Source organism: Melanotaenia boesemani, chromosome 12 (genome assembly GCF_017639745.1).
Source record: "Melanotaenia boesemani isolate fMelBoe1 chromosome 12, fMelBoe1.pri, whole genome shotgun sequence".
NCBI lineage: Eukaryota > Metazoa > Chordata > Actinopteri > Atheriniformes > Melanotaeniidae > Melanotaenia > Melanotaenia boesemani.
Genome location: NC_055693.1, coordinates 11,604,854 through 11,629,502, shown reverse-complemented (window position 1 = coordinate 11,629,502; position 24,649 = coordinate 11,604,854). Strand labels below are relative to the sequence as shown.

The 24,649-nt window shown below is 40.2% G+C and overlaps 1 protein-coding gene across 7 annotated transcripts in view; it reads left to right on the top strand.

Annotated features, from left to right (window-relative positions):
* dachd (dachshund d) overlaps nucleotides 1-23,728 on the top strand; it is a 91,773-nt gene extending 68,045 nt beyond the window's left edge. For 2 of the 7 annotated variants that reach the window (XM_042002448.1, XM_042002452.1), the window contains 8 exons: nucleotides 1,202-1,374; nucleotides 1,500-1,635; nucleotides 1,729-1,860; nucleotides 14,260-14,405; nucleotides 15,944-16,091; nucleotides 16,755-16,946; nucleotides 17,878-17,946; nucleotides 21,771-23,728. In XM_042002448.1, the coding sequence (XP_041858382.1) occupies nucleotides 1,202-1,374; nucleotides 1,500-1,635; nucleotides 1,729-1,860; nucleotides 14,260-14,405; nucleotides 15,944-16,091; nucleotides 16,755-16,946; nucleotides 17,878-17,946; nucleotides 21,771-21,808 (1,034 nt within the window). In that variant the 3' untranslated portion in view covers nucleotides 21,809-23,728. Of the gene's footprint in view, nucleotides 1-1,201; nucleotides 1,375-1,490; nucleotides 1,636-1,728; nucleotides 1,861-14,259; nucleotides 14,406-15,943; nucleotides 16,092-16,754; nucleotides 16,947-17,877; nucleotides 17,947-21,770 lie in introns of all 7 variants that reach the window. The other 5 variants (XM_042002447.1, XM_042002451.1, XM_042002450.1 and 2 more) reach the window with 3 other exon arrangements.
* The last annotated feature ends 921 nt before the right edge of the window (nucleotides 23,729-24,649 follow it).

Below are 24,649 nucleotides of genomic sequence, written 5' to 3'. Positions count from 1 at the left end.
CGCCGTATCTTTTTCTTTTTGTTTTATCCACCCTCTTTCTTTCACGCAGCTTTTTCTTTTCTTTTACCTTGAACCAGGCTGCCAAGAAAGAGAGAAAAAAGGAGCGAAAAATCAACAGAGAGGCTCAATCAGATCCAATAGTGTCTATGAGGGTTTCTTTAAAGCGTTTGAGGAAAAGCATCTGAGCGGCATAGGAACAAGACCAAACTCTTCCCAGTCACTTTTGATCCTGCCAGTTCAAAGTCCCCACAGAGCAGAGGGGGGAAGGAAGGGGTGCCATGGTTGGGGAGGGAGGTACAGACACCTAGCTTTGACCTTCTGTCTGCGCTCGTGTCCTTTGAAAGTTGTCTTGTTTTCATTAAGCCATTCAAAAGCACACTGCAGTTCCACAGTTTGACTAGCTGCTAACCCCCTATGGTATCTTTATTGGACATTCTTTACATTTTCAGACTGCTAATGTCTTCAATTTTCCTAATTAGGCAAGTATTGCCACACAGCAATTGAATAATTTAAAACATTTGCAGTACATCTCTGATGTTGTAATGGAATAATTTGTGCGCATATGAAAGAGGGATAAATTGGAAATCTTATTATTGTGCAGTCTAAACTCTTTTTGGTCTATAGGCTGCTATAATTAGCCTGAAGTCATTGCTTCACTGTAGTCAAACAGTTCTTGTTTGTCATTAGCACATTTAACTAGTCATATTGTGTAATGGCTTTGTGATTGCCCTTGTTTTTACAGACATTCTTTTTTGCACATAAATACTAAGAAAATTTCCATAAAGTGTGCCTTTTATTTATCATAGAATAATTAATGTTTCTTTATTGCAGTGTAAACTTTGGTCTTTAAGGGAGTGTTTAAATAGTTATCCCAATTTTATTTAGTAATTTTCTTTATAATTATTGCAGCAGTATCTATTATTAACACGTGCAGTAAAATATTTATGTGTATTATGTTAACCTGATAAGCTACCCAAGCACTTATTATTAAATCATTCTCTTTTTAATTGATGGCAGTGCAAAGCTTTAGGGTTGTGTTGGACACCCATTTAAAGGGCACCGCAGTGGTGGGAATTACTGACTGCTGAATTAACACCGTCAGGTTTTGAGTTTTCAGCCAGAGATTCACAAGTTTCCCCTGTGAATATCTCACTCATAATATGCATCATTGAGTAACCAACAACCTCTTCATGTGTCTCAGGGTTGGAACTCCCCTTCATGATGATGCCACACCCCCTGATTCCAGTCAGCCTGCCCCCAGCCTCTGTCACCATGGCAATGAGCCAGATGAACCACCTCAGCACCATTGCAAACATGGCTGCTGCAGCACAGGGCCAAAGTCTACCTTCCAGAATGGTCACCTCTGTTATAAAGGTAACTTTTAAAAGAGAAAGCAGAAATGTTATTTGCATCAAATGGCTTAAACTCTGTCTGCAATGCTTCAGTCTGCACTGGAGATTTATTTTGTGTGTGTGCATTTGTGGCTGTTGGGGTTGCAGGAACGAGTGCCGGACAGTCCCTCCCCTGCCCCTTCCTTAGAAGACAACAGGAGGCCGGGCAGTCACCCATCGTCCCACCGCAGCAGCAGTGTGTCCAGCTCCCCAGCCCACACAGAAAGCTCCTCAGACAGGATACGTAGGTTTTTTTTTGTTGTTTTTTTTTAAATAAAACCTTAATACACAATTAATCACACAGTAAATGACAAAAATTTTGTCATCCTTTCTGCAGCGGCACACCACAATGGCCTGTCCATGAACCAAGCCCTGCTAGGTCTGTCTCCCAACATGGCACCTGGGCCTAAAGAGGGAGACCTGGCCCACGACATGAGCCATGAAGCAAAGAGGATGCACATTGACAAAGGTGAGGAAAAGTTTTTTGTGAACACAAAAAAAAGGTTGTCATCTACCAAACAGTAAACAATAAAAGTTTTGAAAAGCCTGCTACAAAACACATTTTTAACTGTTACTGTTGCTTCTGTTTGACAGTGACAGACACACTTGACTTAAAGCTGTGCTTAACTAGTCCAGAATATGTAATTATAATCCAAGATACAATTCTGGAAACAGTGTCTGATGACAATCAGGTAGGTTAAATAATTTTAACACCCCAAACCCAGTGAGGTCTTGTGCTAAAAAAAAAAAATTGAACTGAAAAAACAAGGATGCAGTGGAGATAAGACGCCCACAGTGGCCACGTTTGTCAACAGAAGACGAGCAGCTCGATTCGATAAACTACGTTTGTTTTTATATCAGAAAAAATAAAGCTGACGCTGAAGTGCCCAAAACTGCAGTTTCTCAACTGGCCACATGGGTTTTACTTCAGACCAATACTGGGCCTGACTTCAGACTGAGAATACTCAACTTTACAGTAGAATTAAATATGTAAAGAGCTGGAAGCTGTACATGGGTTAAATGTTTCTGTAAGTTAAACTGACAGATGTGCTTAATTTCCTAGAGATGTCTGTCAGATGCAGTTCTTGCATGTAATTTCTGGCAGCAGTAGCCTAAACAGTGAACAGTTACCATAACTGTTGCAGGAAGTTGCAGTTGCTACCATCTATATATACAGTTTTGAACATGATTGCTATAGACAATAATGTGAAAATAAACAATAAATGAATAAATTATGGCTGAACCATAATGCAGTGATGCTAAATTTTAATTAATTTATTTAGTTTTGTATTTAAAGAAATCCTCTTGAATCTTTACATGTCTGTTTTATCCCAATTGGTGAATGTGTCACGGTAACAGTATGAAAGTAGCTAATCAAGCTAAAGTTTTAGCCTAAAGATCAATTGTGCATACTAGATGAAGAAAAAACAGCATTTGAGTAAATATGTATGAGTGTGTGTTTAATTGGTTTTAAATGACGACACTAGTATGGCTTAGTGTGTTGACTTTAGTGACACCCTTTAAGCTCTTTTACTGTAATCAACCAAAATTATTTTAACCTGTTAAACCAGTGACTGGCAACATTAAAACTGGCTTTGAATATTGTGAATTTTCATCCCTTTTTTCTCAGATGACATTTTTTTACTTTTTATATTTATAAATTACTCACATACAGTATATTATTTCCCATAATCAATTCTTACTTTGGCTGTAAAAAATTGTTTAAAATCTTGAACCTTGAACCTTAGTATGTTTTTTTTTTCTCTAATTGCTCATTTAATAAATATTCAATTTAACTTGTTAAAAAAAGGCAATAAAAAAAACATCAATACACAGATAAAAATCTTACTAAGCGTTGTGGATTAAATATAAAATGAAGCAAATAATAGATTTTAGTATTCTCTGTTGGTTTTTGCAGAGCTGTGCTGTTCTGGGTGATACAGGGTGGGGTGAAGCTGATAATCATATTAAACCCACTATGGAAATCATCAGGCTGTGTGTTCCCTGTTGGCCAGGCTGACGTGAAGATCAGTGTTAGACCTTCACACACAGAGTGTGAAGCAGTGAATAGTAATAATTAGCAGGATCATGAGCTGAATCTAAGGGTCACAAAATGTCTCACTGTGTTTGCATGTATGTGATTATGTGAGTGTGTTTAAGTGTTTGTGTGAAGAAAAAAAAAAAAGAGGGGACTTGCACGAACAAAGAGTAATGCTAACAAATATAGAAAGAGGCTTAACTAAGGATCCACATACATAAATCAATTGAATGTTTCCACAAATCTAAGTTGAAGTGCCTCCTTCATACTCAGAAAATCAACACAAATGACTCTAATTTCTTTGCAACACTAGAAGAGAAAGCAAATGACCCTGCAGTCGGCGGCAGTTCTAACTAGTTGACCTCCGCACAGCAACTCACAAACACGTTGTATTATCTTTGAGATTGTCAATTCCTAATATGTCACTGGACTTGATTAGGATTCTGAGCTCTCCAGCGTGTGCACCAGAGGTCTCGGGCTGTGGAAAACATTTTTATAAAATAACCCATTAATGCAGAGGAGTGCAACTAAATTAGTTACCAATTTGCTGAGCATGAATTAATGAAGAGAGCTTCTCCCGGCTCCCACAGTTGTAATTTTCATAATAACCCCAGACCTTTATTTGGCAGGTTGTTTAGTTTTTTCGTTTGAAGGTTTTCATTAGTCTAATGAGGACTGTGCAAGGGCGAGCAGTCAGCACAATTTACATGAGGAAGCTATCATAATAAATGAGGCAATTTGAATAACATGCACAGGTTTATGCAGCGAGATAAGAGAGATTGTAACAGCAAGATATGGAGGTAACCAATACATTAGAACTAACTAATAACCAAAGTAATTCCAATAAAAGCTTTAAGTGAAGGGAATAAAATTAATGATAGAAATATTGAACTGTAATGATATGATACACGATGCATTAGATTAATAAAATAAATGCGTTCCATTGTTAAAGAGGGAAAAGGCCTCGTCATCCGAAGCTTTGTTTATGGTGAGCTTTTTAATTAGGCTTGTTCATCGCATCAGTTTGTTTAGATAAATGAGATAACATTCCAATAGTTTAATGATATCTCTCCACTTGTTTGATCTTTATGATCCTGGCAGAGCATTAAATTAATCTCTAGCAATGCACTCTTAGAAGAGAGCTCAGTGAGTGCAGAGGAAGGATGCAGCATCTTGGCTCATATGGAGACTATTTAAATAGCCAGACACCTCAGAGACAGCTGCTATAATGTCTCATCACTCATATCCCATGAACACGTCTCATCTTTTTTGTGTCATCTCTGGTTATGAAGGACAAAGGCTGTTTGTTGTCATAAAAAAAAAAAGAAAAAGAAAAAAATAGATAGTTTCCAAACTTGTGTCACCATGTGCAGAAAAACCAGATGGTAGTTTTCTTTTTTTTTATTATTATTTGGAAGTGTGGGGAGGGAGGCTGTTGTTTGAACTTGTTTTTTTTTTTTGTCCAAATTTTGCCTGAGAAAAAAGGGAGATTAGATGATGTGTGAGGGAAGGGGGGGGAGTAGAAAGCTTAATGTTGTCTCACATGTGACTAATTGAATTGCTTCAAACAGAAAGTCGGTGGTGATGGCTTCCGACAAGCCTCTGTCTCGTGAAACAGCAGGTAGCTGACAAACAAGGGGAAATTTGAAAGGTACGGAAGCCTTTGGCTGTAAACTCACTTTGGACATCAAACACTGGATATCATTTTATTTCCTCAGGGAAAAGGTGTTTGAAACACAAGCCATATGCACGATATAGATGCTGTAGTGTTTTTGTTTTGTTTTTTTTAAACGTGGCAGTACAAGCATTTCTCTCACCAAGAAATCTCACTAACACACACCTCGCTCTGCAGTCAGAAATTTCCTTTACACTGAGCTAAAAGGCTTGAAAAATGCCAGTCAGAGGCAACTGCAGTCTGTAAACTGATTCTGTAAACCATATTTTAAAAGCGGATGAATCATTGGTAATATGATATTTGCACTTCCATGGTAAATGTTTTATATATACTTGTTGACACAACAGGAGATGCATTCATAATGTCCTCCAAAGCACAAATGGAAGGCTGTGGTGTATTATGTCACCTAGAGGTGCATCTTTTCATATCTTGCTAATATCCGAGCAAATCGCTGATGCATCTCGCACCCGTGCTGACCGCAATGGACGAAACTCATTTGCCACGCCTCTTTTATAGTCAGGAGGCTGCATGTAGATAGCCGGTTGAGGCTCTTAGTGCTCTTGGACAGTCTGCAGTCCCAGTATACGGTTTGAATGATGAAGTGGAGCAGGTACCTGCATCACTTTCAATTACCATACTGCTGCTTTGAGCATAGACCTGTGGATGCTGATGGGCTCATGCAGAGAGGAGGGATATAGTTTGAAAAAAAAGATGAAAAAGACAAAAAAGTGATTTCTAGCCTTTGTAGTCTTTGTTCTGTTCCTTCTTTGCATATGCATTTGCGATGATAAAAAGGCAGGTGGGGGACTTTGGGTCAGGCAAAAGTTTCAGCCTGAGTTTTGTGCTCTTTTTGCGATGTAAATATTTCACTGACATTGATGGTATCTTCGTACAGTATCATTAAAAGTTCGATGTTGAGTGTAAGCTCCTTCTCTTCATCTTTTTGACTTTAATGCTTAGTGTTTTGTTCAGTCCTCCCAATGTCCTTGGCATTGCAAGCTTCAAACACATGCTGACTACCTGACTTTCCCTAAGTCAGGAGGCAAGATCATTAGCCATCACAACCCTGAAATGTGACTTGGCAGACAATAATGCTTTATGATCAAACAACTTGTCAGTGCGTCCTGTTGAAATGAAAGAGTGCAAAAAAATAATTCAATAGAGGATCAATCAAATTTCCCCAGCCCATGTGAGCGAGATTGCTGATGGTGCAGAGAGGGGCTATTCCTTGAGGACATGGGAGTTCATTTGGATATTTGTTCTCCCCCTCATGAATGTTCCATTGCGTGACACCATCTCCTGCTAATCACATTTCACTGAAAAGGGGGGATGCTTTTAGGGACGTTGAAAAGAGAGAGGTTCTTTTTAATCTTTGAAATGCCTCAAAAGTGACAGAATGCTTTCTCCTGCCAAGACGTGAGCCTCGGATGGGGAGATAAATATGCTGTGGTCAGCTAAGTGTATCTAGTGAGCAGAGAGGCAAATTTAATAATGCATTATCATTCACTGGCGAAGGTGAAATCTCCCTGTCCATCAGAGGGCTGAGGCCTGTTTCATGTTACCCTTCACTGCAAATGAACAAGTGCTTTACTCAGCCATACCAAAGATGCACAGTAGGCACCGGTGCTTCACTATATGTGCTGCTCTGGACTGTCAGGAAAACAGGTCTGCAATCAAAGCAATCATCTCCCTGTCTTGACTTGAGACATTAATGATCACAATCCTGTATCCTGATAAAACTGTTTGGTCCAATCACCTTGGCATTCTTTTTTTTTTTCTTCTTGTTCTTTCTCCCAGAGAACACAAGTCGCGTTTTACATATCTGAGCATCTGCTATTATGCAGATTGTGGGAACATATTTACCTGAATGCCCTTGGACAACAGCATTAAACAATTATGAAGATTATGTACAATGCGGCAAATTTGTGATTCAAAACGATTCCTACTCTTGCAGCTTGCAACTGTTGCAGACAGATAAGGTTGACCCTGAGTGTGTATTTCTGTATTTTTGGAGACATTCTGCTGGGTTGTTTGTATAATTTAATATTTACATGTAAACAGTAATTAAGTGATGCTGCCGACATGCCAGGACCAGGCTCTGCCAAGGTAAACACCAGCCCGAGTAGTTTGCCACAGTCCATCATGTTTACAGACTTGCAGAGCCGAGTGCTGTTTGTGTTCTTTTCCTTGGCAAAGCCTATAAAACACAACCAATTGGATGCCGAGTGTTGAACACAGTCGCTCTTATCGTCTGGCAGTCTGCTGGCTGACTTGAGGACATTGTGAGTCAAACCTTTAAATTTTCACTCTGCGATAATTACACTGCTATACTTGAGCTTTTATATCCTTTCACTGAGAAAGTAAATCATTCCTAATAAAGAGAGGAAGAATAGGGGGCGGAGGGAAAAGTGCTTGAGGACTAATTCTCCTCACTCCCTCTCTCTCTACTCTCTATTCTGCTTTTTGAAAGCAGAATAGAGTATTGCAGTCACCTTGACTTTGCAGCTGCAGCCTCATAGTCTGTTGCTTATCCTGCCTAACCCCAGCCTGTCAATTAGGTCTTTAAAAATTAATCTCTTTAACTGGAAATACCATGCCAGCTTTCTTCCGTCTGTAAATGAAGTGTTATTAATTCACACCGCGCAAAGCCACTGTTATGAATAATGTTATCAAAACAGATTTCCACACGTTTAACACGTCTCTTCTATTTAAACCCCTTAAGTATTTTTATGACTGTGAAAACAGGACTACGTACTAATGGATTTGCGTTAGTTTTTGAGCTTCTACCCCAGCCAGCCACGGAGCAAGTGTTCCTAAGCCAGGCCTTTTAAAGTTTACGTTTCCCCGTTTCCTCCTTTGTTCTTTCATCTTCATTTAAAAGCAGCTCAGTATATCCAGTCTGGATTAGCGCCAGCCTTCGTCGACTTTCGTACAACCAGCAACAGAACAGCGAAGCCTCTCCCTGTAGGATTGCAATGCCAGGCAATGACACCAATGTGTCTGCATGCTACCCCCCCTCCCTTCCTCTCCCCTCACAAACCCAGCGAAGCTCTGATCTAGCAGCAGGCTATCTGGCTAACCACACCAAGCTTATACTTGTTCCATTAAAACCTGGTGATTATGGGGGATTTCCTCTCTGTTTGTTTGTTTGAATGCTTAATTATCAATATGTAATTGGCATGTGTATTGTGATGTTGGGTGCATATACGGTGGCATATTTTGCTGGAATGCACTTTGCTATCGGGTGGAAACAGGACTCCCCAGTCACTGTCTAAGTTAAGCTGCATGAGAAGTTGCTCTAATGAATTAATAAACGCTAAACAAAGGGGAACTAAACAAAGAGAGAGACATAAATGGCTTGATGATTAGTGGGTCAGACAGATTAGTGGGGTATACAGTACAAATGATCCCCCTCTGAAATGGGAATGATTCAAGCAAAATGCCCAATCAATAGTTGAGGCCAATTTAATCTCTGGGATTCTTCTGCCAATAAATGGACCTGGACAACAGAGGTCAATATGCAAAGACAATCTGAGCATCTTCAAAGTGCCTCACAATAATGTCCTTCTCCAAGTATTGTCTTCTTGACAGTTTGGCCTCATAGTCAATAGGGGAATTACAAAAATCTATTCAAGTCTGCTATTTTCTCCCCTGAGCCACAAGTTTATTTTGCTCTTCTCAAGTGCACCTTACCTTCCTGATCGTACTTTAATCTAAGGTCATGGATTCAGCCCTGTGGTCTCTCACCCAAACCGACTCGCTTCTCTCTGCCTCGTTCCATTTTAACTGGGTTCGGCACTCCACGAAATGCCGTTTTTGTCCCCACTCCTGATATCTTTAAGAGCTCATTTGAAGGTGCGCGCTGGCAGAAACAAAAGTCCTGCATGCTTTTATGCAGTCATCACAGTCAGCCAAGCCTGTAATCCTCAGAGGTCCGATAATGACATAGCCCCTGCATTTATTACATGGAGGAGAGGAGAGAGGGAAAACGCTGACTTTGAACAAATGAACACTCTGACCTTTATGCAATAAATATGACATGGGCCGCATAAAAAGACAAGATATCTTCCTCCTGAATGGAAGTCAACACAGATTCTGCTCCCTTGCCTCTTGCTCTGTTTCTCTTTTTCTCTCACACACACTTCAGTTTTTTTCTCTCCCTCTTTTACTAAGTTGGCTGTTAAAGAAATGATAAAATCTGCCTTGGCTGCTTTTAATTAAAGCACGACATTGCACTCAATGCAACTAATTTATAAGTACAAATAAAAGTTCTTTGTTTTCTCTGTGGTTGCAGTTGTAGACAATCTGACAGCCCAGAATTATTCGTAGGTTGAGGCATCTCCAATTGAAGGAACAATATCTACTTTTAGCCATGCTACCAAAAAACTGTAACAGAGAGGATTAACCTTCCCCCGTGTCATCCCTGTTGAGGTTTGTGATTGTCTCCTTTTGTCACCTCACACCGCCTCTCTGACAGTAAAGGATTTATGGTTATTTCCTCCATGCAGCCTGTCCATCTGTGGCTCTATCTTCATATGGCCTTGAGAATACGATTCAATTTATTAAGGCGAAGCAATGGACTCATTACTTTAAAAAAGGTGGCTAGCGAGTGAGTGAAAGAAAAGGGGGAGAAGTGACACACTGAATTGGTTATTAATGGAAAGGCACAGCCATAGGGCAGTTGAAATTTAATGATATCCTACAAGAAAATATGAGGGTGTCACTCTTCAAAAAGTCATGCTAAATGTCAACATTTTAAGGTCCCGGTGCTAATTTTATGCCTGTGCACAGTAATGTTTTGGAGAGCATTTAGGAAACACGGCCCAGTGGCCAGCCTGATTATCCCACTCACCTTCTCTCCTCTCTCCAAATGGGTTTGTGCAGCAAGCGATTTCATCTCTAAGTGAAGGGAACATTAGGGAGGGGAGAAAGAGAGAGCGATAGAGGAAAACACACGGTTTGATTTTCATGCTGTGATAAGAGAGTGGGAGCCAAATGTTACCTGTTAATCTAGCCCAAACCGACCGGGGCTCTTGACTTTGTCCCTCAGCAGGGATGGGGCAAACACTCATTTTCCTCTCTCCGTGATGAAAAGGAAATTAGCTTAAACGTGATGAGGGCACATTAGTGCATGTGCCGTGCATGTGTGTAATGAATGTGTATATGATTTGAGACTCTTTGTTTGCATACATGTGAGTGCATGTGTTTTGTCTTTCTTCACAGTCTATACTGTATATTACACACAGTGATAGTCAATCCAAAGTGATTTGTCTTGTATGGATCACCATACATTTTTCATCACAGCTGATCCTGCAGCCTACATGCTAGTAAATCTTAACCCTACAATATTACAATATAACCTACTATCTTCTTATTTTTACATGTATTGATACTTATAAACATGCTTTTGCATCTCTGTAGTGATTGCAAGTCAAGACAAACAAGACAGAAAATATTACAAGTTATTAAGTTATATAAAACTTCCTTAAAGCAGTTTTTTTTTGCCTGAAAGACCCTTCAGAGAGCAGACATCATCTGCAAGATCAGCTAACTTCATGTTTTTTTCAAGTGCTCAAATTGCATGCAACTACTTTTTTTTTTCTTCTTTCTGCCCAGCTCTGCATTACTGCATTTGTACCAGAAGACAAGATTTTCAAAATCCAGTGCTTTAAGTGCAGGTGGAATAATGCTGTGTCGGCTGCTAATGGCTATCCGAGAGGTCATAACTACTCCATTTGTAGGAGGCTGGTTTCCCCGCAGCCCTGGCAGGTCAAATCAAATGTAATTGTGCAGTGAGAAGCAGTGCTTTGCTTTGTGTTGGCTCTGCTGACAACCTCTAGGTTTAGCATTCAGTTCTCCTGCTGGGAGGAACACAGGTTTGCAAGGACAAAGGCTTCACCTGTCAATATATCACACTGACTGGCCGGGCAAATGTACCTCTGCTCTACTTCTCTCTTTCCCCATATCTCTCTTTCTCAGTCTTTGACTCTGTGCACAGCCATTCTATTCCAGCCTCCTCCACCTCAGACGATGCTTCTCCTATCTGTCCATCCGTCTTGTGTCTTCTACCACCTATCCCTCATTCCTGGCATTCTACTCACCCTCTTTCTTGCTCTCTTTCTCAGTGCATCTTCCTCTCCTCCAGCTCTCCCTGCCTCTGTGTGAGTACTCAGCTGAAATGTCCTGAGGGAGCCAGTTTCAAACACAGGAACCAGAAACATATGGCACATTTTCAACTCCCAAGGTCAATTACAGCTATTTATCCAGAGATTGCAGCTAAATTTCCCAAGGTTTCTTCTAGATTTACCACAGATTGCAATGTGTGTCTGTCACATTTTAAATCAGGCCACTTTTTCCTCTGCTTCTCTCCACTCCCTGTGACTTTCCATCAAATATTTCAAAGGCTTTCAAGTGGGTTTTGGACATGTTTTATCTCCGGTTATCATGTGCCCCATCTTTTTTGCTTCAGCTTTGCAAAGACCAAGTGCTGCTTGCAACACAAATCTAATAACATGTAAATTGGAGATAAGCCCAGATCCCTCCAAGTGATATTTTTTACATTCATAGTTTGTCAAGTCAATTCCTGGGCCCCTGTTTTAGCAGCACAACACACGAGGAGTGAGAAAATTAACTGGATAGGTGATTCATCATTGCTAGCACACTGTCAAGGACTCCCTCTGCAGCTATTGAGAGTAGGGTGGAGGAGGACAGAGAGAGGATGGGGGGGGTTGTTTTAAATTATGGCATTTCATTCAGAATGCATTGTATTTACAGCGTCCCATTTTTATTTGTGGCTCCTATTATCCACCGAAACAGTTGTGCATGAAATGCTATTTGTGACAGGGGTGACCTGCGAGTGTTTTTCCTCACAGTATTTCATAGTCGGGGCCTTAACTGTACCTTTACCGTACGGTAAGCACTAGAGGCTGTCACAGCTGCTGTTGGCAGCTTTGCTAGTGCAGAAATATCACCTGGAAACAGTACTCCATTCCACAGGCCCCCATCACTCCAACGCCTGTCGCTGTAATTAAGTTGAAGTCAATGATTCTGGAGCGATGGTGAGAAATAAACATGGAAACACATGCCAGCATTTGCAGCCAGGCACCGGGAGTAAGAGGGGAGGGGGTGGCAATAACATTAGAAGCACAGAAACTAAAGATTTAGATCGTGTTCCACAGGAATTTACATTTAGCTTCATTAAACATGTTTGATTGCATTGATTGAATTAGCCATGTATTAGCTTTGCATTTCTTTTCCTTCTAAAAACACCGGTGTTTATGCATCGCTCCTGGTGGAAATGTTATCTGACAAGAGGTGTTGTACGGTAGTTTGAGTGTGTCGAACAAAACACGCTGTTTGCTTTTCCCAGAGCATGACAGGTTGTTTCCCCCGCAACAAAGCCATCAAATATTCTCTGTGATCCAACATTGTGTTGGAAGGGGAGGCCTGCTGAGTGGGAAGCCGGAGTTTGTTAAAGCAATGATTTATGATTAATGCCAACACTAAATAAGGGACAAAGTGCCTACAGTACAAATCAATTACAAAGCTACAACGGCAGACCTTTCCCCGAGGTCTACTAACGTCTCTAGTTGTTATGGTGATTTTATTGGAGGTGGGTGATGCATGCATATAATGCATGCAATACATCTATATCAACCTAAGCTGGAGCCAGCTGTAATGCTTTTGATCTTTGATTAGTTATTTTATTGAGATAAAATGGGACTTTCATGTTGTGCCACTGTTAAAGGAGAGTGCTTTTTATATCTCCAGCCAGACGCCCACCTCAAAATGTAGACAGGACTGCACCAAACAAAATGAATTACCACAGGAGTGGCTTCTTAAAAGTAGGCAATTCATTATTTTTATGAAGTCAAATTATAAACAAATTTTAATCCATTAGGCAACCATCCATTCTAATTAATCAACAGGAGTGAACTTCATCTGAAAAAGGAGAAAGGTTGTTTACGCTCTCCACGGACCAGCGGTGCATATTTCACCATCTTCCACATTCAGAGAAAAAAAAAAAAAACGTTCTCCAAATTACAAACCTAAACTGTGAATCCTAACACTCGACTTTTGGCGCCGGGATGTTTCCAGGGCATTTGCAGATGCTTGAAATAATCTCCAATGTTTTTGCTCAATCTGCTCAGAGGATGGGTGAAATAAATACTTTAAACTAATTAATGTAAGACCAGCTGTTCCCAGCACTTGGCTGGCGTCGGTGAATATTGATGGGAGGGAGAAGCAGGGGCTGTTGAGCTCTGCTCGCTGTTTGTACAAGATTCAGTCTGCCACATAAACAGATATGAATAGTGGATGAGAGCAGAGAGGTGCTGTGCTCCACGCAGCCAGGGTTCCACATTACAAATAAAACTTTCCCCCCTATTTCATTGAATTAACAGTTAAACAGCTGATGGTGCAGACTTCCTGTGGAGACCCTTTTTTCTGAACTGGATGTGTTTAATAAACTGCCTTTCTTCAAGATGGTAGCACTTACAAATTCTTGGCCTGATAAAAGCTCATCGGACAAAAACATGTGTCAGATCTGATGGGGCAACAAACGGCAGTGTCTGACATACTGTTTTAGTTTAAGCGGGCTGTACATGTGTCTGCCAGTTTGCCTCCCCCCCCCCCCCCCCCCCCCCCCCCACCCCCCGTCTCTCTTCTGCTCCTCTTCCCTCCTCTGAGGCCCTGCAGAGAGGCTGGACAGCAGATGGCAGGGCCTTACCCTTCTGCTGGTGATGAATGGAGAATGATGTCATCTTAGGTTTGACAGGCACCCGAGCGTGCATACACAAAGAAAGCCCGAGCCTCTGGGGTCAACTGCCGGCCTGCTCCTGATTTTGGAGTCCACATGACATCTTTTAAATAGGGATAGCTGGATTTATGTTCTGGTTGATATTGTTTAACCCCTCATACACAGGCCTTGAGAAGAAACAATACGAAGGAATCTCAGAGGAACATGTCAGTCTAATATTTTTTTGAAAGGTGGGGAGAGCTGGGATCGGCCTCTGGAGATCAATACAAACCCAGTCACAGCTTGTGTCAGCCTCAATGCGTGTCAGCAAAGCCCAAAAAGATCTGCTCGCCTGTTTTCCAAGTTAAACAAATGTTTTCTGGATCCTTAATCAGTTTATTGTTTTGTTTCTTTGCAGAAGACAACCCGATGTGCACCCCAACAGCAAGAGACAGCTATGAGCGGTTGTCACTGGCTGGACAAGCTCTGCCTCCTGGTTTCCCCTCGCCATTTCTCTTCCCAGATGGTTTGTCCTCGATAGAGACTCTTCTCACCAACATACAGGTATTGTCCTCCAACTTGAGTTAACACAACTACACCTTGTTGTCAGTTCATATTATTGAACAGTGCAACTTCACTTATATGTCGCCAGATGTTTAAAGTAGTCTGGAAACATCTTTGCACTCCAGATTTGTGCAATTAGAAGCTTGTTTTAATAGAAACTCTTTCAAGAATGGGTCCAAAAATAAAAAAAAAAACTCTATGTTGCTCATGATTATAGCCATGATAAGCTCAACATACTCACATTAAATGTTTCTTTATAGCTCAGCTTTGTATCCTACTTTTGCCAGATCACTCAGCCAGGAAGTGAAACAGTTTTTCCAGTTTCATGCTGAACTATGAGTTGCTGTCTCATTTGAGACTTTATAAGAGTACATATTTAGTGGGAAAAAAAAAGAGGATGCCATTAAAAATCCTCCCACAGTTTTACTTAACATGCATGCAGGGACCACAGATACACTCAGTCTGTAACAACACCCATCTACTCAGAGTGCTATTTAGGCTTCAGCTCAAACCCCCTCAATCAGAAAGATGAATGTATTTGCCTTCTGTCTGGGTGTAATGATGTGTGCACCCTGCTGCCCTTCTCATTGCACTTGTACCATTGGCATCAGAGTCCTGCTTCTCCTTTGGCTCGGCGTGATAATTAGAGAGCCACAAGGAAAGCCGTCGCAAGCTCCCAACACTCCTCTAAGTCATCTTTGATAATGATCTTCGACTTGAATATTTATATACAAATCAACAAAATGAAACCAAGCAGAAAATTAAGATAAAGCAACGTAGAATAAATTGGGGTTAGAAGAATCAACAATTAGTAAGCTATAGCCCAGTGCATTTGATGTAATTGCATGTGGATGGGTAATAATTGTAATGAAAATGGCCATATTACTGTACAGCGTTCACACGAGTATGTTGGACTGAATGGCAGAAAGGTAACTGATACGGGATGAGATAGTTGTCTTTATTGTTATTAATCTTCTGTGTATTAAAAGCAAACTTCTTGCAGTTATCAGTGTGAAACTGGAGGTCTTTGAAAGAACATGAAGGAGCTGCCCAGTGTTTCTTGTTGCTTTCTTGTATTTTCTCCTCTTCATTTCTCAAATCACCAAACTTCTCTTTCCTTTCATGTCTGCTTCTAAAAGCACCAGCAAGCCAAGTCTGTCAACACTTGTATTTCACAGCTTCGGCCAAAAGGGGTCAGACATAACCATCGCTCTCATATCAGCTCTTTTCATTAAGAATAAAACAACATTCATTGCATAAACTGGGGATCTGCTTTACTAGATCTTGTGGAAGCTGTGGTGCAGCAAACTGCACAGACAAAAGGTTCAGTTCAGGTGCCAATCACACTGAAAGGAATCATGTTGCAGCAGCCAGATTTTGGTACTGCTGTGACACACTATCAGTGTGGTTTCCCATCATGTCATTTCAAAGCTTTTTAGTAGCCTACATCACTCCAGCCTGCTCCATTCCAGGTTCTCTCTTTTTTTTGTACATTTTAGAGTCTATATAAATATATATGCATTCATATATGTGTGCAGGGCCTACTTAAAGTGGCAATTGACAATGCACGGGCTCAGGAGAAGCAGGTGCAGCTTGAGAAGACAGAGCTGAAGATGGAGCTGTTCAGAGAGAGGGAGCTCAGGGAGACTCTGGAGAAGCAGCTCGCCATGGAGCAGAAGAACAGAGGTACTACCTGACGACTTCTTGGCACTGCATCCCTCCTGTCAGCTATGTGTGTGTGTGGGGGGGGTGGGCAGGCATGCGTGTAAGTGTGTGCCGTGTACTCACGTTCAGACTTCACAGGCCTGTGCTCATGTAGATGCGATAGCTCCTGAATGTACTTACACAATTCTCCATGTATGTTTAATGTTTCTGATTGAGACAGACACAAGCTACTGTGTTCGCCTTTGCTTGCACATAAAACCGATAGCTCTGGATTTCCTGTTCTCAGTCTGTTAACATAATTGGAAATACACATCCTATACAAACTCACCCTCAGTCTCATGTAAAATGCATCAGAGTCACGCTAACTGTATCGTTTATGTTTAATGAGAGAAATTCATGAAAAATATCCCAATAAATTTTTCAATTAGCTTTAATTCCCCCTAGCAGTTTGCTAAGTCAAAGTCACTATTTGCCCAGATTTTCTCTTTTAGATCTTTATATATTATGAAATATTTAGCTTTAATTGATTTCCACTTTTCCATAATGGTGTGCTTGGTTTTAAAAAATGGTTATTATCATTGGCTCCCTGAATATGGCTATAATGAGATTTCAGTTGAAGAATAAGGCTCCTTTAATTTGCCCCAGAGCTCATTTTATGTCACTTTGGTTGTTCTCCTGTATTAGCAATCATCCAGAAGCGTCTGAAGAAGGAGAAAAAGGCCAAGAGGAAACTTCAAGAAGCTCTGGAGTACGAATCCAAAAGGAGAGAGCAGGCAGAGCAGACGCTGAAGCAGCCCTCGCCCTCTGACAGCATGCGTTCACTCAACGGTCTGACACTGCAACTGCCCATCACAGCATTTAGTGTGAACTCTAATGGTATAAATATAGAAAGAACAAATATACAGTAGAAAATATTACTCATTACATTCTGTGAATTGAGTCACTTGTGACACTGTACAACTAAAAAGAATTTCCATTACCATCTCATCTGCAATCTGTGTCTAATCTGTCTAAAATGCCCAGACAATGGTTTTAAATGGCTTGTAAATATATTTAGGGGAGAATTATACAGTTTTAAAAAGCTCGAACTAAAGTGAATAACATGCATGTCTAAGATATACCTTACACAAATAACCGGTCATCAGAATGAGGTGTTTTCAGTTGATAAGTTAACTGATTGAACTCTGATACACAGAATAGACTAATCATTATTATTTATACATATTTGCACCACATTTTTCTTTTATCTGTATGTCCTAAGATATCGAAACTAAACAGTAAAGAAATCAAGTCTTTAAAATTTATTGATGGCATGCATTTACACATAAATGCAACCAGTAATGCAGAGCTGTGTTTTAAACACAGGCTCTGATATATGGACATTTTTACTGCTTCTTTCATCCTCGGTTCATTGGTCTGCCACCAGCAGCATGCAGTGTGGAGTTATTAGATCAATTACAAAATATGACTGTTCATTTCGAATGTAAGAGTGATTTTCCTTTGAACTTGTTAAAACATTTAACTACCTTTTTATAGCTTTATGAGAGCAAACAATTCCATTTAGGGTCCTAGTTTGATGGATTATTATTCCAAAAACTTTAAATAAAAGATTTAAGTGTCTTTTTTTATCGCTGATGATCATCACAATAGTGGAGCAGATTTGTCCACCTCAGTTACATTCAGCAGAGATGTAGCATGTAGCTCTGAGGCCCAGCTTCTTGTTAGAAATGAACGATGCTGTGAAAGTGGCGTGGTGATAGGTGGATGTCAGGCATGTTTAACGGTGGTGATCCCTCTCTTTTTGCAGACTCTCTGACCCCTGAGATGGAGAGTGACCGCAGCAGTGGAAGAACAGATGCTGAAAGGACAATACAAGGTACAGGAGCTCAGATGAGACAATAAATCTCTCCCTTTTCCTGGCTCTCACTTTTGCTCTCTTTTTTTTTCCGTCCCCCCTACCTCCTCCTACACCTCCCTCCCTACACACACACACACAGCTTCAGTTTATGAACATTAGTGCTTCTGTGCCTGCTGTTCAGACATACACCACCATCTGGGCCACAGCACTAGGTCAAGATCATTGGTTTTCTGTCGGAATAATATTATTCTTTTGCTTGACTTTTAGTGGTTGCTGTGCTTTAAGGAGACAGGTCTTTGTCAGGATACACACATTACAGTAGGCAGACCAGTAGAACAGCTTAACTAAAAAGACTAAGCGAAAAAAAAGTTGATTATTTACAACTCAGGAAGAATTAATGAGTCATAAAACCGCAAAAAGCAGCGCAATCCCTCCTTTGATAGTAATAATCGGGGCAAATCAATCCATTTTATGAATAAGCCTTGTACATTTTTAATGGTTTGTTTGTTTGTTAGCCTTGGGGGTGCAGTTTGTGTTTGGGGAAGGGCGCTGTAGTGATAACCTCCGCAGACTGTCTGCTATCTGTGTTTACCCAGATACAAGACACCTTGCAGAGGTTGAATATCCTCATTATTACTCGAACGTCTTGCTTTAATACGCCTCAGCTGCATCTGCTCAGAACCGCCCTTATCAGTGGGAGAGGTCCCAATTTATCTGGGAAAATGCTGCATGTAATTTGCTGTGAAAAGTGGAAAATATTCATCCTTGCATGCAAGAATAAGTGAGGTCCCTTTAACTCTTTAATGTGCGATTAGTCTACTTGAACTGGTATTTTGTGAAAGGGCAAAAATAAGGAAAATGTACCAAGAGAAACGATGAATCCTCCTTAATTAAATGTCATTCAGTCACTGCAGGGAGCTCAAACAGTTTGATGTCCAAAAAAAGGAAATCCATATGTCATCATTTAAATACAAAGATAACTTGCAGATACAGAGTAATTATAGCCCTCTATTTCATACCAAATTAGTATATTTAGCCACTTCTGTACTTTTATGAAGAGCTGACTCTTTGTAGTGTAATTGTATTAAATTAAATGTGTTAAATCTTCACACTTAGTCTACAACTACAGCAGCCACTGTCCTGCTTTAAAGTTAAGTTGAGGTGTCAACAAATTTTTTTCTTGAAAATCTAATCCCTGTATTTTACAGCTTCTTCTTGACTCTGATCACTGGCTCAAAGAGTGGAATGAAACCGAATAACAGGCTGCACTTTTGTGTTTTGTTTAATTAGAGAAGCATTTGTCTGCCACCCATGTCTCCTCTACTCTGCTCTGCAAGCCTCGCTGTATAATTAACCTCAAATGGCAAAAAATGATGTTGATAAATTACACAAGCAAAAGGGGGAAAAAACAAGCCTATCACCCGCATGAAAGCCAAGAGAAATGTGTGGGTGCATTCTCGACTCCAAACTCAGGGAGGCGAATGGAGGGAGAGGGAAAAAAAAATAATGAGGGCATAATTTTAGAGAACTAATTATTTCTATTTGTCTTTTGTCACACTTCTCTAATTCTGCGATATTAACACAGTCTGTGTTTATTAATTGCTTTTACAGTGTTTTGAATCGGGTCCAAGAGGGAACGTGGCTCTTTTCACAGGCAGGCGAGCTACTGGGACTGTACCTCGCCAGTACTGCCTGGCAACGGTGCACGTGTGAATATCTTCCCCCAGTATCTTTGCCGGTTCCCTGCCGCTTCCCACTCGATGTGTTCGGCAAGTTTACACGACCCTGTGCGCAGAGATAAAGTTCTTTGTTGCAAGATTAAACATCAAAACAGTTAAAGTGAAATTAAAATTAAATGAATGAATGTCACTGAAGCAAAAAAGACTGTAATTAATGGATCCCTTAATTGTCTTCATAAAATATTTGCATGGGCATAATTTGCATAATTTACATGTATTAATTAATCTTTCAAAGGAATTTTATGCTGAGAGAAGCCAAAAATTCCCTTTGTTTTATTTAGCATCTAATGAAATATTTATTCTCTTTAATGAACTTTTCATCTTGATTTGAATATAAAAATACTGAAGTTTTAACATATTTTAATGAGTCTTTCATAAAACAGCGTGTCAAGACGTCACCTTTTTTTTTTTTTTTTTTTTTTTGGTCCTGTATGTAAAGCAGATGTTTCAACATTTGCGCTCATATTGCGCAGACTGATTGCTGTTTGAATCAGTGAGACCTGCTTATCAAGCCCCCCCTTTTCTCCATGATTTCATCTATTAGAGGTCGAACGCAGCAATGCATTAAATGTCATCATTCATCAAATAATCAGATCGTCTTTGTTTTTATTAACGACCCCTATAAATTGCCCCAACTGTGAAGCAGGAATGCAGGGAGTCGAGAAGCGAGGTGATGCTTCATGTTTCATCCCTTTCCTGTCGTGAAGGGGCATGCAATGCGTAAAGTTTGCATGTCCCAGCCCACTTCTCTCAGCATTCTCCGGCCCCGTTCTCCGACGTTCCGTTCTTCGTTCCGCTGCATTCATGCTGTAATGACTTTTACACAGAACTCGGTGGTTGTTGCTTGAATAGAGGCAGCCAGAGTGCAATGCCTTTGAGACCTACGGCAGTGCTGGGTAATTAGCCTGTGTGTTTGTACACACCAGTCCACCCCCCCCCCCCCCCCCCACCACCACCACCTCTCCTCAATCCCTCCCTCTCCCCACACACATTGTACACACATTCAAGCACACACAACAAGCTTTTGTTGTCTCCTCTGTCTGTGCACAATACATAAAACACAGCCTGAAAGGTTAAGCAGGACTAAATGATCAAATATTTATTATGAAGTAGTATAGATTAGAAATTGAGCAAAGCTTTAATTCTGACTGATAGAAAAAAACAACATTCTTAATAATAGATAACTTGATGCTCAAATGACTCTCAGTTGAAGAAGATGTACTTCAAGACACTGACACCAAGTGCATCCTCCGGTAGTCAAGCACTGCCTCTGATGTCCCACACCGCTTGTGTCATGTCCGACAACCTGCGCCGCTAAATGTCTTTGTGTGGGTTTCTCTTTAACATTGAATAATTCAGGCGCTGCCACAGAGAGGTGCGCTTCTTAAAGGCATTACTGTAGTATTCACCGGCAGAGGAAACGTGGAGGTAATAAACGTCAAACAGGCTCCTGAGCTGCGCCTAACAGATGCTTTTACCCGCTCAGCGTCAGAGCAGCGCTGCTCGCTCAGGCGAACACTTCCAGACAAGAGCGTGGAGCTGGCAGTGGACAAAGCTCGTTAGGTTGGAGGTGTCTGGAGATAGCGTAGCAGAGGAATGGCTGCCATTTTCAATAAACACTGTTTCCATGCAGGAAATGTCACTTAGAGAGGGCTTTGCATCCTGAATGTGGTATTATCCTGAAACACGCAGATGAGTAGAGATGTCCTGAACATGTGTGGCCTCTGATGACTTCAGTGCTGCTTTTTTACATTGTGAGCTCTGTTGATGATAAAACGTGAAGGTAACAGTGTAATTATTATGTGCAGGATAGGATCTCAAATGCATACTTAAAGCTACTTTGAATTTTCTTATATTTTTTGGAAGTAATAAAGTTAATTACACAGCATGATATTTAATCACATTTGTCATGGCAGCTAACTTTTATCTGATCCTTAAATCAGCTCATGAATTCACAGCAACGCCGCTGAAATTGAAAGACTAGAGGGCAACATTTCAAAGTTGCGTTTCATCAACAATCACATCTTGAATAGTGCATTTGGATCAGCGAGATGTTAGCTTTCGGCTAATCTTTGGTGCATGTGTGTGTGTCCTCTGTTGCAGATGGAAGACTGTTCCTGAAAACTACGGTGATGTACTGATAATGCCACGAGGAGCCGAAGGAAAGAAAAATTTCATTTAAAAAGAAAAACAAAACAAAAAAGGACAGACAAGAAAACCCATGAAGATTCTAAAGAGCCCTTTTCCAGGCCCGTTGAGTTGTGGAGAGAAGTCAAGCTGCTTGTAGGTGGAAATGCTGTGTTCACCCAAATGCTGGAGGAGGTTTGAGTCTGAATGTAGAATAAGAAGTCTTTTTTTTTTTTTTTTTTTCCATCACAGAGGTCAACGAAAAATAGTTTGATAAGGCAGGTTTTGATGTGACAGGTTGGCCGACGTGAAGGATAAACATATTTACTGAGCACAGTCAAAAAAAATGTACCCGTGGTACATTGTTGGTAATAACTCATAAATTCACAGCACTGAAGATTTTTATACTGTATCTCAGCCAGCGAGAAAGCTTCGAAATAGAAATTTGACTGAAGTTTTGTTTTGTATTTCAAATTGAATTCTAAGAAGCTAAATATGACGTTTGGAGATGAACCTCGTGGGGGAAAAAAAAAGAGAATCTACCCATGTTTTCATCCAAAAGAAAAGACTGATGTTTGATTTTCATGTTTTCTAAATTAGATGAGAATACAATCAAGTTTCCTTTTTACCATCGTTGTACATACAAGATCTGACGATAATGATAGGAAAACCCCCTCTACCGACCCCGAGTGGATTGATAAGGTATGTGTATATAACGTTAAGAGGTATTGTGTATGCAGTAGAGCTATTAGGCAAACAATACCACCATTTATATAAACCTCCAGTTTTGTTTCGTTCTATCTCTGAGCCATCATTCTTTCCTATAGCTGCCATTTTGGTGAGAAAGCATGCAGGCATGTAAATGTTTGTCCTGGAATTATGATATTTAATAAATCCTATATTGTGCTGAACAAATACTAGGGTTGACTCACTCAAGCCCAGATGATTTTGAAAACATAATTAACGAGCATTTCACTTTCAAAATGAAGACTTTGCTGTTGATAGTACTGTAATATTTGTAACAGAGGTAATATTTCTTGGAATTTACTGTACATTTTTGTCATGAGACACACTCAGAAATCAGCACTTCTCAATGCTTTTTTTTCCTTCTTTTTTTAAAAAAAATAAGGTGTCTGGTCTAATATTATGACATGCCAGCTTGAGAAACAATCAAGTCGAGATGCAAACTTTTAAAAACTGAATACTTTCAATACATTGTTCAAATCTCTGTTTAACCTACACAAGTACACATTTTGTTTTAAGAGTGTTTTATGATAATCCTGGTGAGAAAATGACTTCTTTCCTTAAAGACTTTTGAATTGTGGTGCTGAAACACCTGTGTATATTCTCTAGTCATAAGCTGATGTCAGTCCTTTTAACTGCAAAACAGTTTAGACCGTATGTGTTACAATCAAGAAGATGAGGAAGAGAAAGAGGAGGCGTGTCCCATGTTCACAATGTGTTTGTTCCTTTTGTTCTCAATGGAGTGTCTGTTGTCACTGATAACTTATATAGCTTCTTGAATCATCTCTTCATTGTACTTCAAATTCAAATAAAGTTAACATGTTGATGATAAACTTACGTGAGTTGAATATGTTGCCTGAGCTTGATTTGAGGTAGAGGCAGTCAGATGTGGCTGCTGGAACATTCCAGATGCAGATCGAGACCACTAACGCAGAAAGATGTGGTGGCCAACTGCTGGAGACAGAAGTCCTTGGGCAGCAGTTGCTTTCTTTTCGATTGTTGTGTTTTTGGTGGTTTTTTGAGGCATTTACAATAAATCCTCAGTCTTTTAAACCTTTTCTGTGTATTATGTATGGCCTAAAGAAACATTGCAGGCTTACTGTACTGTAATAAAAAAAATGAGCATATTGTTCTTTTGCTTTGTAAAGCAGTAAAACTAAAAAAAAGCATAGTATAAATGCATAATCAAATGATGAGAATATCTGTTTTTTTTCTTATTTCTGACAGCTGTGTGTGTGTGTGCGCTTTGACTTGCATGCACGTGATTTTCTTTATCTTTAAATACATAGGCTAATTCTAGATAAAATATGTAAATGAGGATCTGACCAAGCTCACTGTAAATAAATTGTTTTTCATGTTTACTTCCATTTGTACAACGCAAATTCTTAATATATAGCCATAAACTAATACTTCTTTAACCAGCTGTACACTCTAAGGGGTCATGCATCAGGAAATGTGTTTGAGCACTCCAGCTGTTATTTCAGTGCTGCATTGTTTTTCATTGCAGCAAACATTGCTTTAATGATTACTTGTGCAAACTTTTCTAGAGTGACATTATATGCTTTTTTCTCCAGAAACACAATAGATGTCCACAGGGATCATTCCTGAGCAGGTACAGCTCTTAAAACACGTGCAGAAATATGAAATCGACATTAGGAGACAAATTTCTCCTGTAAGCAATTCTGAGTGAAATGTGTTGACACAGCATGCCTGGCCCATTCCCATTTTGCATGCTTTTTAAAGCATGGCCATAACACAGCCACAGAGATGAATAATTGACTGATTGCTGCATAATTCAGTGCTGCTTTGTAAAAATTCAAGGCCTGAAATATTTCAAGCTTTTCTTCTTTTTATTAAAAATGAGGTTAAAGTTTCAATCAACCTTGAAAGAACAATATGACACACAATGGGCAATCAATCATGAAGCCGTGCTTCTTGCCGAGTTCTAGCTCGCGCCGGCTGTCGCAGCTCCACTCTAAAACTTCAGCTCTCGCTCTGGAGCGAAAGAAACTCCAACATCACATCCACTTCATCCATTTAATAACTTGATGGCCCCTTTTTTGCAGCGGTGAACGATTCACTGCTCACCTCCAATGAGCCTGTGAGAAGTG